Source organism: Egretta garzetta, unplaced genomic scaffold (genome assembly GCF_000687185.1).
Source record: "Egretta garzetta isolate BGI_Z169 unplaced genomic scaffold, ASM68718v1 scaffold142, whole genome shotgun sequence".
In the NCBI taxonomy this organism is placed as follows: Eukaryota; Metazoa; Chordata; class Aves; order Pelecaniformes; family Ardeidae; genus Egretta; species Egretta garzetta.
This window is the reverse complement of record NW_009258955.1, coordinates 1,297,580-1,311,871: the sequence shown is the minus strand read 5'-3', so window position 1 is coordinate 1,311,871 and position 14,292 is coordinate 1,297,580. Positions and strand designations below refer to the sequence as shown.

The 14,292-nt window shown below is 42.8% G+C and overlaps 1 protein-coding gene across 2 annotated transcripts in view; it reads right to left on the bottom strand.

The window, feature by feature from the left end:
• Positions 1 to 505: 505 nt before the first annotated feature.
• Positions 506 to 14,292, bottom strand: part of LOC104122419 (amyloid beta precursor protein binding family B member 1 interacting protein) — a 62,353-nt gene continuing 48,566 nt past the window's right edge. Inside the window, exons 11-14 of one of the 2 annotated variants that reach the window (XM_035890157.1) lie at positions 12,880 to 12,978; positions 11,788 to 11,905; positions 7,758 to 7,855; positions 506 to 5,353 (exon numbers count right to left, since the gene is read on the bottom strand). In XM_035890157.1, coding sequence (XP_035746050.1) covers positions 4,820 to 5,353; positions 7,758 to 7,855; positions 11,788 to 11,905; positions 12,880 to 12,978 — 849 coding nt within the window. In that variant the 3' untranslated portion in view covers positions 506 to 4,819. The remainder of the gene's footprint in view (positions 5,354 to 7,757; positions 7,856 to 11,787; positions 11,906 to 12,879; positions 12,979 to 14,292) is intronic. The other variant, XM_009634540.2, reaches the window with a different exon arrangement.

Sequence of the window (14,292 nt, the reverse complement as noted above, 5' to 3'; positions counted from 1 at the left end):
TGTAAAAGACCTTCAGCAGTGGGCTGCATTCCCAGCCTGCTGAAACACTGGCATTGATGTCTCTTCTTGGATAATTACAAGCAAAATAGCATGTTGCGATGAAACCTGTGAACATCAGCAATACCAGCTGCGGTGGACTGCGGAACGCTGCAAGGAAGTGATGCTTTGAAGATGAACGTATTTGTGCCCCCAGGGTAAATACAGAAGCTCTGCAGCTCGGGCCCTGGTTTCCCATTAGGTGAAAGGAAAGCTCTAATTTACCTTGAACCAAACATCCAGTAAGTTTCTTTTGTGTGTGGGCCAAACGTGGCTGCCTGTACATCTTTACCTCATAGAATAATTGCATAAATACAAAGCATTTTTTATATGGCTTTTTTCTTCAAAGTGTTTTACAAGTGTTAAATCCTATTAGGAACAGTAGCACGTGGACCTCTGCTGCGCCCATAGTTACAGGTAAAGAAAGCTCCAATTGGGGATGTTTGGTTTTTACACTGTGATTCTGGAGGCTATTTTACAAGCAGATACGTACTGCCTGCTGTGCTCATTGTGAGGCTTTTCTCAGGTTCTTGAAAAACATCTGACAGAATGAAGCCAGCCCTCAAAATGGGTTTCACGTATTCCTCTGGATGGAGAGCGTAGGTCAGCTGCTTCTCCAGGAGCTCATTCATGGCCTCAGTCATGTCTTTGCCTTGATTTATGTGAAAGCAACTCTCCATTTTTTTTTTTTCCCCTAGTTTTACCATGTGGTTTACATCACCTGTTTTTAGTACCTATTCTGATTTCATAGTAGTCAGTACTGACTATTAATGACGATCAAACTGCCTTAGAATATTCCGCAAGACCATAAGAATTCCTAAGTCTTAACGACACTGAATCTCCTCTGTTCTGCATTTCTCCCTCAAACAGACTACGCCTGTTTCCCAGTTACTGTGAGGCTGTCGGTGATAGCCCACAAGTAACGGTTCTGTCCTACAGCTTTGCCATGTGATCCATTTAGGTTTCTACTTTCCCACTCTCAAGGTGCCTGACCAAGAGTGTGTGAAAAACACGCGAAGAATACAGTTACCTCATCACTACCTTTTAACTATGGCTTGTTAAAGTAGAGAAATGAGCCCATGTCGTGCTCAGCATTTTGCACCACCTCCCTTTCCACCAGAGTTTAATCGTTATGGCTTATTATGACAACGTAAGCTGTGTTTCGTGGTGTATTTCCTAAAATCCTTGGCTTCCGCCTGCGATTCTGGAGCTGCCTTTTCCTTCACGTTACATAAACGCAGCAGTCATGCAAGAGCAGACGGGGAATAAAAATACTGTGGCCGGTAAGCAAACGGGTGTTTACCTGTAATGTTGTCCTCTTTCTGTAGCAGTGGACAGTCGTGAGGGTCTGCAGTGGTCATCCCCCACGTGCGGACTTTTCCACATGACTCTACCTTTCCAGTCCTAAGGACTGATGGAAAACCAGTGGCTCGAAGTAGGTCTGTCTTCCATACTGGTGATGTAAGAGCCCAAAGAGGATGACAGCTGCTGAGACTGCTTCCATTGGAGGTACGGGGAAAGGTTAAAAATAACCTGCAATTTCAGATATTTTCAGACTAAAATACTGTAATCTCTAGTGATGTACAGGCTACAGCGATCTACAGGAATAAGACAGTTTCACATGGCAATAGGGTAGATAGAGGTGGAAGGATTAATTTCTATTTTTTTACAAATGCTTTGATTTACAGTCTTGGAAAGGAAGATCTTTCTGTATTTTGCAGCATCTTCTTTTGTACCAAATAAAGCCAGATAATTGTGTATCATTCAGATGGTAGCTCTGGTCTGTGAATGGAGAGTTTGAATACATACATTTCAGCAATTCAATGCAACGATGTACATACACAAAATAGTTTTGATAGAGGTCTAATCATCACAGCATTTTAATTGATTTCTGGAGTTTTCTGTAGGCTTTGATTCTTTTTGTTTCAAAGAAAGCTCAACTTTTTCTTTTGTGTAAGATTAAGTGCATGAGTTATGATTGACTGCAGATGTAAAATGTATAAAATTGAGTTTATTGTGCTGTAACAAAAGAGAGGGGAGGAAATGGGGCAGGAGGCTGGGCGTTCTGGTGAGAAGAGTGAATGCTAGGAAAGCCGTGTAGAAGTCTTAGTGCTTTGTGAATGCAGAGAAACTAGCTCATTGTGCAATGTTTTTTGGAGGACACATTCTGCTTTACTTTGATGCTGGGTGTATATTTCATAAAAAAAAAAAACCTCATTTGATTTAAAAATAGCTGGACAGAAGACAGCTGTTGTCACTTAAGTGTGTCGAAGATGTCCCCTCCTAGTACCTTGTCAGAAAGTGACACCCAGCTCTTTAGCATTCAATGATTCTGAGCAATCAGTTACAGATGGAAAGCAACTTAGAAACATTAATCCTTTTTTTTTTTTAAACCCTTGGTTTTAACCCTCCTACTTTTAGCTAGTTAGTATTTTTGCTCCTGCATTTGGAACTGAAGCTTGCACTAAGCTTATGAGCCTTGCCCTGCTCTCGGGAGCATTTCTCAGTGTCGCTGCCTGGAGATGATGAGAACCTTTTGAATGTTCTAGCATGTCAATTCAAAACTTTTAGGTAACGTGTTATGAACATCGCTCTCTTGGTGACAGCTTTTTGCTCAGTTCAGTGAAAGTGAGGGAGCTAGAAGACCACAAAGAGTTGCACAGGCTCTGTCTATATTGGTAAGTAAGAGGGCAAGGGACTAGTCCCTTGGCCCATGAACTGGTACCCTAACTGGCCACATCCACACCACAGGGGATCTCCATACAGGGAGCGAAACCTGCTTTTAAACTTGTCCATGCTGTTTTCTGGGAATGGTGCCTGACCTGGGCAGTTCCTTGAATTGTACCTGGGACTGTCCTTAGCCCACTTCAGCTGTACGGGTGAGCACAGGCCAGCGCTCAAGCTTGCATCCTTATCCTATTTTATTTAGCAGTAGAGCCACAGGTGCGTAAGCTGTAGCTTCTTGTTAGCAGTGCTAGCTCCTCAACCATAGGCTGCAGAGCAAAGAAATGGTTAACAGCAGTCGTAGGACATCCCCCCCACATCCCCACCCCTGATGTGATGAGCTTTACTTACTTATTCTTCCAATGCTTACACTGCTGACAAACCAAAGGAAAGAAGGAGGAAACGGGGAGTGGCTGTCCCATGGCTATACCTGAGTAACTCTGGCAGTGGCTGTCCCATGGCTATACCTGAGTAACTCTGGGGATGGGCACAGTTACTGCAGGAAAAACATCCCTTTGCTTCAGCTTGCCTCCACTCACAATGGATGAAATTGCATGATGTCACATAAACTGTTTTTTTTAGTGGCTCACCTGGCACTTCCCTGGCTGAAGCACCCCTGTTCTGAAACACCTTCTGCGCATCCCTGAGTTCCTCTTGTGTCCACCACCCTGCTCCACGTCAGCTCCGTTCCAGAGCCTGTCCTTTCACTCCCGTGCTTTGACCAGGTACTGCCCGCTCCTCCGAGAGCTATCACAGGTTTGCCTTGCATGGCTCCACCTTGTCAGGGGTCTGGCCCCCTGATACTGAGTGCTCCTGGCCTCTGCTTTGTCATAGCAAAGTCCTGGTCTTTGCTGTCTTGTGGAGGATATGCTCACATAGCCACCAAGATGTGCAAACATAGTAGGAACCATCTGAACAAATGAGAGAGGAGCTGCTGTCCGTACTCAGATAAAATACAGAAATATATTATTCATGGAACCTTAGAACTGTGTGCATGAGAAGAGACAAAGACTGGAGGAAATAAAAATAAAGAATTTAGAAGGCAGAGGCAAAAACTCTTTAAAATATTTGAAGTGGTACCAATTGCCAGTAAAATGCCTGTTCATTAACTGTGACACTTTGTGCAGATATAAAATACAAGCTATTTTTATTCAAGAACTAATAATGAATGCTGCCTAAACGAACAACGGAGAATTAAAATGGGAGAACAAATGAAAAAAAACTGTAGGAGGAGACATTCATATCAGGTACAAGATAATTATGAAGTCTTTCTGAAGACAGACTATTTCTAGGTGCAGTTTGAAGACCAATGTTAACCAACAGAAAAAAAAATCCCTGCTTACCAAGGGAAGCATACAACATTTTGAAATAAAAACTTTTCTTTGCCTAAGATTAACCAAACACATGAGATCTAAAGGCAGCAACTGAGTGCTGACAGATATGACTGGAGTTGCATATGGAAACAGGAGCGTATAACAGTTGGGGTGACGCTGTCTGGAAATGGCCCTGGTCCTGCCTTGCATCTCAGAACAATCTAGCTGAGGTTTTACTTTTTAAGACAGGGGGAAGAAAAAGGGGGTGTGCGGGTCCTTTTATCAAAAAAGCCACCACAATTTGGGGTTTTCTGGTAATGAACCTTTAAGGGGAATTCTGTAAAAAGGGATCTTTCCACTTCTCAAAATTCATAGGAGAACACTTGTATTTTTTCCTTCAGCTCCACTTCTACTACAGAGACAGCCACAGAAGATGCATTTCACTTGCTGGCTGGCTCTGCGAGTGCTGCTCCACCGTCCCTGGCTGTCCTGATGGAGCGAAGCATGACTCTATGGCCAATTTCTTACCTCAGCCTGAAGCTGGAATGGTAGTCAATGGGGGGTGGGGGGAGGAAGAAGCAGGTTGTAGAGACAATGTGGGGGACAGAGGGCACCCCACCTTACTTCTTGGGACCCCCAGGAGGAACTCTGAAGGAGAATTGCTCCTGGTGGGGCCTGATCCAGAAAGACCTTCCATGATGCCACACAAAACCAGCTATGACTTGAAGTCCACCTGCTCCCAGCATTCAGGAGCTGCTGCCCCTTTTCTTCTCAAGAGCCTTCATTAGGTCAGACATGAAATCTGCTTGCTTGCCTCCACCCCCACTTGGAGGTGGCCCAGCTGCCCGTGGCTCTCCAGCTTGTCCCGTGTTTTCTAGCCTTTTTGAAGGAAGTGGCACAGGTTTCTTTGTTGGAGGTGGTGGCTTACTGGAGAGAGGTGGAGGTGGAGGTGGAGGGGGTAATGGCAGGTCTCCATTATCACTGCTGGAGGCTGGTGGTGGCGGAGGCACAAAATCAGGAGGAGGTTCGTAGAAATCAGATGGTGGTGGTGGAAAATCAATCTTCAAGGTAGGTGGTGGTGCTGGAAAGCTGTCTGGCTCTGTTAGGAAAACGCCGCTGCCTCGTTTGACTTTGGAGGGTAGAATTGGTGAAACAGGAATAGCAGATGACCGCCTTTCAGGTGGAGGAGGAGGCTGCAGTGAGTTCCTCCTATTCTGGTATTTCGGTGGCCTCATCACTGACTGTGGCAGACCAGGTGCGCTGACGTTATTTGATTTAGCCTTTAATAAGCAGAAGGAATAAAAGGACAAGACACAGTCAGTGCATGTGTAATCTAATGCCATTGCTGAAGAACAGTGAAAAGATGTGAAAATGTATGAGAAGAGTGAAATGAAGACCATGAAATAAAGTAGAGTACATTTTGCCTGAAGAGTGCAAATGGAATTTTGTTTTCTTTCTGGAGCTGCCCACAGAGCTTTGACAGTGGATATCTCCCTATTGACAGTATTCACAGTGCTTCTTCGAGTGCTGTCCTCAGAAAATGAGTGCTTTTAAAATTTCAAAGCATCGCAGTTACTAAGACATATAAAGCTACTTTCATGACATTCCACCCTGCTGTTCATTCCCTGAGAACATGAAGACTTAAAAAAAAAAAAAAAAATCTGTGCTGTGTTTTTACATCCAAAAGTACTGAGCAAGATTTGAGAACATAAAAAGCAGATGTAGTTTTGGCTCTCACCCCCACTGTATCTCTATCTGCCTTTCTAGCTGCGACTACTGGATCTCTGGATAAAGCTAAAATAATGAAGTCACCTATCTCTGCCAAACTCATGGGACGTAACAGCACTGCCAAACTCATTAGACGCAACAGCAGTGAACTGGGAAGAAGGTGGAGAGATTTGGGAATTTATGGTTTATGTCTGGATTCCCTGTCCCCAGCATGCTGCAGCACGGTGACGTGCATTCACCCGCAGGGCAGTGCACTGGGCCCGCCCTGTGCGGGAGGGAGAGCACTGCAAAGCACTGGGAGGAGAGGGGCTTGGGAAAGCCGTCTGTCACCGCGCCGTGCGGGAAGATACTCCAGCGGTGACCTGGCAGGGGCCACTGATAAACCCGGGGAAGGTTTATCCCGCCTGCTGGACAAGGCATATGCACCCACCTCCTCCACTTTTGAGTCAATAGTGAGACAAACGGGTCCTTGAAGCCACTAAGCCCTAGCCATGTTTGCAAGGTCACAGGACGTCCAAACCCTCCGACAACTTTTTTGAAGGAAAAATTAATCAAAGCATCCATCGTACAAGTTAAGAAAAATAAAATATAGGATAGCAGTTCATTATGGAGATGTTTATTTTGACAATATTTTAGGTGGCTTTTCTCTTAAATTGTGTTTGCTAGTTGACACTCTGAAGATAAATAAAGCCCATTTGGGGATATCTGAATACAATTTGCTCTTCTTTTTTTTTTTTTTCAGGTAGCAACTGGTAGCTGTTGACAGGTACTACACAAACATGCTATCTATTCTTGTAAACCTGTGCAGATGCCTGGTGTCCTGAAAACAAAGCTTTGTAACACATTCATTTCTAGTTACGCTAATTTATCAGTTTAGGTCCAGCTAGCTTAGTGCTCCAGCTGTAGCACAGTGCACCCTCAAAGACTTCAGCTTGATTCTTTGGTCCCAGGCTTGTGGAAGCTGTGAGGTGAAGGCGGCAACACAATTGCTTCTGCTAGAGAAAAGCACTCTGCAACCCTGCAGCCAGCAGTACTGATTCTGACATTAGCTACATACAACGTGCTTGCCTTCTCTTCTTCGCTCTCCTTGCCAACAGAGATGGAAGTAAATGAGACATAGGAGGAGGGAACCACCGGCTGAGTTCTGAGAACATGATTTATTCCAGAGGAAGTGAGGTTCAGAACAGAGAAACAGATCTTTTTAAAGGAGGAACTCAAAGGCAGAAACAAGAAGCATAGGGACACGTAATGCAGGTGACAGAAAAATCCTAGGAATTAAATTTCACTTGTCCTGTACATTTGTGCATGATGGAGGGATTGAATAATGACCTGCAAACCAACGCAGGGCTTCTTTTCTGTAGGATGTTTTTGAAGTCCTCATCCTGTACCCTGCTGATATTTTTACAGCCAGTGATGGAGCAAGCAGACAAAATTTGGAGCTTAACCATGGAATGCACTTAGAGCCTAATGAAAACATGTAATGTTTTCCCTTCTTCACACTTTCTCCTTTCTTACACACTCATCTTCAGCTCTGCACAGCGTTCCCTGCCAAAAACACTACTGGACCCTTTGTGTTACTAAGACAAGACCTGTTTTCTGGCAGAGACAGAAAACGGCACCAAGGTTCTGGCAGCACAGACTCTCTGAGGCTCTCCCACATTCCTATTTCTGCTACTTGAATTCACACCTATTTGTTCTGAAGAAGGAATGTGGTGGATGGCTGTGCCTTCACCTCCCATTGGTGGCTCCTTGCTTCTGTGCAATGGGCACACTGTTTGCAGTGTGTAAAGCCTGAGGAGGGGCAGCAAGGAACGAGCCACTTTGCCCAGGAGCCCAATCCTTGTCACAGCAGTACACTGGTACTTCGAGGAGGACAGACAGTGGGTGAAGAAAAACAAACTTGTAGGACTGTTTCACAGGTGACATTTAACTAGTGCACTGGTGGTAACTGCTAACCTGTACCTCTGATGTATCCACTTGCTTCTGAGTCTCTGGAAATTCCGCACTGGAACGACGAACAACTTGGGGAATTTGTCCATTTGCCTGAACAGCATCTGTGACAAGGAGAGGAGACAGAGGAAGAAGTGTGTTACATTTCTGTGATATTAACCAGATCGGGGAATAGGAAACTAAGAATAAGGCTATCAAAACATCTTTATAGGTTCCACTGAGGACCTACTCATTACAGGTTTTATACATAATTCAGTAAAATCCACAAGGATGTCTGTTTTCTACTTCAGGCTTATTTTGTGACTTTTCATATTCAGTTCATTACATAAGGAAAATAAACAGGTATTAACCTTATATTAAAACTTATACCTGTCCACATGCACCCATGGCTGAGGCTGACAATCCTACAGGAAGTGCAAGTGGCAGAATCATGAAGACATGGGACAGAAATTATCAGTGTGTGTAAAGGCGGTGACAAATGAAGAGCTTTTTCTTCTGACTATTGTAAATGGTGATTACAGAAGGGGACCGTTAAGAGATGGGGAGCTGGCTTTGGAAGGGGAGCGAAGCAGAAATCAAACTGGCATAGTTAAGCTCACCCTCTGGCCTTCCGTTGTTTAAATGCCTGTCTTCCGTAACAGCATTTTGAAGTTTGTAGCGTGATGTAATATTACTACATTCTCAGCTTTTATTGCATGTATTTTTTTCCTTTACTTCAGCCTAAAGATTAAAAGCTCCATAGTTTTGTATCAATACCAGTCGTGAGAACTGAAGGTTTGCAGTCCTACAGAGGGGCTGATTAATTTTCTTTGGTAAAGGAGCTAACAGCTCTGAAGCTTCTCCCCCATCTGGAACCAGGGAAGATTTGTGAACCTCACTGTATTCTCAGATTAGTGAAGATCTGCTAGCTGGCTAAGTTAAAGCTCACCATTTGCCCACCATTACTGTGTAAGGGTCAAACATAAATAACACAGTCCTGTCAAATGAAGTAAATGAATGTGAGACCAAAGGACAAATTTGTGGGTTTAATTAGGAAAAAATCCCCAGCCCCTGTATAGTCTGATGAGGATTAAATAAACTCTCCACTTTAGTCTAGGATTTTTGGAAGCTGTACATGTCAAAGTAGTAGATAATGTTTGGTGCCTACATATATAAGTTTATAAACCTTAATGACTGCCTTAGCTCTATTACAATTTACAGTTCCGAGATCCAGTGAAGTTTGACTCAGGTTCTTCTTGGATGTTAGTGAATGCTTTGCTGTCTACATCATACGTCTAAGCACAATGATGGTTTTAATCTTAGCATGTACTTTTCCAATTAGCAAAGAGGTTCCATGAAGATGGTAACAAACAGAATAAATTATTTTTATTGCCATGCCTGCAAATCACACAACTGACAGAGAAGACAAACTCTGCAGTGTCCTGAATTCACTAGGGCTATTTAGGCTTCAAGGGATGACAGAAAATGATCTGAAGTCCTTGTGTTTTATGTCTGTGCCTGCATGTCATTCAGCATATTTAATCCAAAGTACCATTTTGATCATTCAAACTACAGTCTGTGTTTGTTGAAGGACTAATTTGGAAGTACGATAAAGAGATAAAACCAATCTTCTGGCTGTAAGTGCTCAGTGGAGAGGCATGTAAATCCCTGGGTTCTGTGGCCGTGCCCTCAAGTAGAGCAAGTTACTGTCTCTCCTCACTTTGTCTGCTGTCCATAGCAGAGCAGGACTTTGGGCTTCACGCTGCTCAGTCATGCTGAGATTTCACTACATTAAAGAGAGCGGAGAGAGATCCACTCTGTTTAGGGCAAGGTATAGTGGTCTGCTTGGCAAATATGATATACCAGAAAGTTGGGACATGGCTAAATGGTAATCTGTTTCTTCTTCTGTTAATGGATTTCATAAAATATGCAAGACTTGAAAGCAACATTTGATATATCAACTCCTGCCACGTACCTGCACATATACTATGCACAAAGTCAGCCAGCTAGGGGACCCCCAGTCAATCCAATATGTGAGTACATGCATTCTGTTCTCAAGATTTATTTTTAATGTTTTATTTTAAATGTTACAGTATTCTTTGCAAGTCAATTTCTCCAAAATTTGACGTTAAATTAGTATTTGTTTTAAGCAAAAAAAAAAAAAAATAGTCCAGGTATAATGCAAAATATACATACACAAAATATATAACGCAAAATATTGAACATCCAAATAAAGTGTAGTGTTATGGAAAAAGCAACATCCTTCGTCTTTCAAACGGCATGATATTGTGCTGGCACACAACATACACTGGTTTTTTAGAGTCCAAAGGCACACATCATGAGGCAGTGAGACAAACAACATATTTTGCCTGAGATGTGCCTGGCACTTGGGACACTTCAGAACCATGGACTATGCAGTTTGGGGTATGTGCGAACACACCAATACCAGCTACAGCAGCGTGACCAGGGAACACAGCCTGCATGAGACACAAGAACCGAAGTTCCACCTTGCCTTCCTGAGCATTGCTTTTGGCTGCCACTGAAGTTAACAGAGTACGGCCCCTGCTAAGCTCACGCAGGACTGTAGTTTTCTCCAGCAGATTTCAGCCTGTACTGAAATCAGCCCACACAAATGGCTACACAGCCGTTTGAAAACAGAACAGAAGGAAACATGCTTTGTTCCATTTCCAAAACACAAGCCAAAAACTGCTCACAGTCGGGCCCCAGGTTTTATATAGGGCAGTAATGATAACTGTAAGACAGCAAGAATCACAGTGACTTGCCTCAATTAGAACGCTAACGATCCTTCAGAGCTATTTCCATAGAGACGACATACATGATTAAAATCTTTCCAGGCTACTTAACCATTTAATGGGATCCATTAGTTAAGATTAACAGTATATTTTATGATCACATGCAGTGTTTCTGGATTCTAGTCAGAAGCTGAAGTTATACAGATGTATACATACTTTACAAGGCCTTGATCCTGCCCATATCCAATACAGACTGCAGCACCAGCATGGAGCCCCACTGGCTAGCCACCTCTCTACTGCCACCAACACCAGAACACAAAATGCTCCATGACTGTCCCATCCACCCTCACTAAAGTACCCCCACGCACAACCATCAGAAAATCCCCTGATCTTGAAACAGCCTGTTATTGGGTCTCCCCACCCCAAATGTGCATTTATTACCATGATTTGACTCCCAGAAATGGTGGAAAGACCACCCTCTTTGCACATGTACTGAGAAAAGGCAAACTGAAGCCTTGGAAAGGTGTTTGGAGGATCTTGAGTTGTCTACATGAGAAGTCAGAATATTAACTGCCAACGCTGATTTTGACTTCCCCTGTCTTATAACAGTAAGCACTTGGCCAGCATGTCCTTCCTAGTAAATAAAGCATGTCTTAAGCATGTAATCTAAAAACATTCATGCAAGTTACAGCTAGTATCATGCACTGTTGTATCTGTATAATGATAAAATAGGCAACAGGAGTATCATGAAGCTACTGGAAAAGTAAAGTTAGAAAATAACCCAATCCTTTCTTCCTCTGCGCCCTTTTCCTAACACCCACATTGTTATCAAGCAAATGAGTGAAAGGCTAGGAAAGAGAGTGGCTCAGCCCGTAATAATCTCTTTCTGAAATGATCATTCTCAGAATATCCCACTCACGCCTTTTACTCATTGGAAGAAAAACTCCAATACAGCCAATGTAGAGATGAGCAAACAGAAAACTGCAAGACATGGACCATCAGTCCATAAAATACAGAGGGGGTATAAAGGATTTGTATTAAGATGCCAACAGAAAAACACCTTATTAAATTACACAGATTTAAACTGACCTTTGGTGGACTGTCTTTGTATTCTTCAAATTCTACCTTTACAGTAAGGGCTCTGCTGCTAGCTTAGTTATAGATCAGAGCTACACTAGGCTGTCTAGAATAAGATATCTTACTGAATCAACGGGACAGTTTTCTGAACAAAGGCTGTGTGCAACACTGATGACAACAGAAGAGGGCAATAAATGTGATTTCAACCGCTGTGACAGCATTGGTACCTGCTGATAAGGATCCTGCAGGGGCAGCTGGTTCCGCCATTCCTTGGTTTGTCCACCGAGAGGACAAGCCAGCTTTCTTCACTGCACATTTGTAATTATGATATAGTGTCTTGCCATACTGCAAAACAATCAAAACAATACAATAAGCATGGAGTTAAGCTTGACATAGGCCAAGCATTCACTTTGCTCTCGGACAACTTTTTTGACCCTATTCCTTCCTAAGCAGTTTTGTTAAAAAGTAGCTTTCTACAAGTGGTGTGCCTATTTCGGTATAGGGCCAGATGGAAAGCATCTCTGTAACAGCACAATAAAACATGAATCCCCATGACTAAACACAGTCCTACTGCTATCAGTCTCACATTTTATGCTCGTTTCAGTATATGTAAACATCTTAAAACTTGGCTTTAAAACCAACTGTTCTCAAGAAATACCTTTTTTCCAACAATTTCCAATTATTACATTTTCAGACTGGAGACTTGGGACACTGAATCCTGGGCTCTAGAGCAAACAGCTCTGCCACTGTGAGACACAAAATAATTTGATGTTCACCCCACAAGTGCTGGATGACACCCTGCAGCAGAACTGGCAGAAAAGAATATATACCTGACACGAGCAGGTCTGTATAGCCAGGTATAGCCAGTATACCGGGCTATGTATAAATCCATCTCCCTTAATATTTTGTGCAAAACCAAATGGGCTGTGAATTAGGATCTTCTTGAAGAGCGTGAAGCAGACAATTTGGGCAGAACTGTCTGAAAAATGTCACAGCTGGACTTACCATAGCTTGCACATCTTTAGCCACAGCCTATTATTACTGTGCCAGATAACTGTGGATTAAGTTTCACGAGTAGTTGAGTTTTATAGCTACAGAATTCACCCCCCATATTAATGAGAAACACTGATAACTAGGGTACAGGAGTATTCAGCAAATGCATCCTGGTCGTGCCCTTCTGCTCTTTCTTTCTACAGTAAAATTAGCATTAATGTCTATTCTTCTCACAATATTTCCAGTTGAGGTGATGACAGTCAGTAACCTGAGAAAGACAGGATTTTACAGAAAACATTTTTAACTAAATTTACTTTTAATCTCACCTTGGCAATTCTTATTCCTGTTACCCACTGATGCAGGGTTGCTTGATCATCACAGCATAAGTACTTGATATATTGTGACTCCTTTTGAATCTGGGGGTGCTGAAAGATATTAATTCATAAAATGAGACAAACACAGAAATCAAATCACTGTACAAAAGTGTGAAGGCACTGCACAGTGACCTCGGTGAGAACACTGCCTATAGGCATCACATTAGCACGAGGATGATCTGAAAATAAAAAAAGCAGCAGCAAAGACAGACTATAAGAAAATATAAAAAAGATGGTGATTATGAACTATACATGAGTTGCCACTGGCAGCACTTGCTTGAAATAACTTTAATGCATGGTAATATGAATTCAAGGGCTACAGAAATCTAACAGTGATCTAGAGTTCAATGAAGTCTACGAATGCTACGGTTCAATGTTTAACACTCAATGTATAAACACTGGAAGGAAGTCTGTTTCTCATTGTGGTTTGTCATACGTAAGGCATCCAGACTGAACACTGAACATAATTTGTTTTCAAAGAGTATGTTAAATTTGTTTAAGCATGAACTCTCAGCTGAAACAGATTTCTCCTTCTAACTGACTGCCTTTCTTCGGGCTGAGTTCTACCTTTTTTCCTATACATTTTTATTCTGCTTTACTCTTGCTGTTGTTTGCCAACAGTTATGTAAAACTTCCATATGTTGTAGATAGAGGATCATTCAAAATGCAACACCACCAGAAGTAACCTTTTTCATTTGTTTGTATCAGAAACCTTCACAATTTTTAAACCTTTTTTGTTCTCTTGGACAAAATTTAGGACCTCTTCCCCTTACTGATCAATGTAGTACTGGTATGTAGTGATGTACCATAGCGACTCAAAGATCACCAAAATGCCAGGCTGCCTACTTGCCTGAGACTGAACATCCTCTCTGAGACTGAAGGAATTTCGTTCCCCTGCTACAGCAGAGAGCTGTAAGCCTTTAGTAGCTTGGATAGAATAATATACTGCCATCTCTTGATATGCAAGGAAAACAATGAAACCAAAGGAAAAGGCTTCATTATCCCTCACTTATGCATTCATTTCTATTTGTATTCTTATAAATTATAGGTGCACAGTTAGGGAAATATTGTGAACGTACAAAAGAGCAGCCAAACACGCTCCAACAATTCACTGTTGTCAAACCACTCTCTTTTCAGCCTGTGCAAATTCAAAGCATACCTCCACCTCGCAGCAAGGACCCTGGCTATATACCTATCATTAAACTCCCAAAGCTGAGCAGTGCTGGATGTGGGGAACTCAGCAGGATCCCTTGCAGCACAGAGTGCTGTGAGCAGCCTGCCAGCCCAGGGCTGGTGTAGGCGCCAGACGTCTCCTCGCAGACACCTGCTGGTGGCTGGGGCGTCCCCGCCCCCGAGGGCCAAACC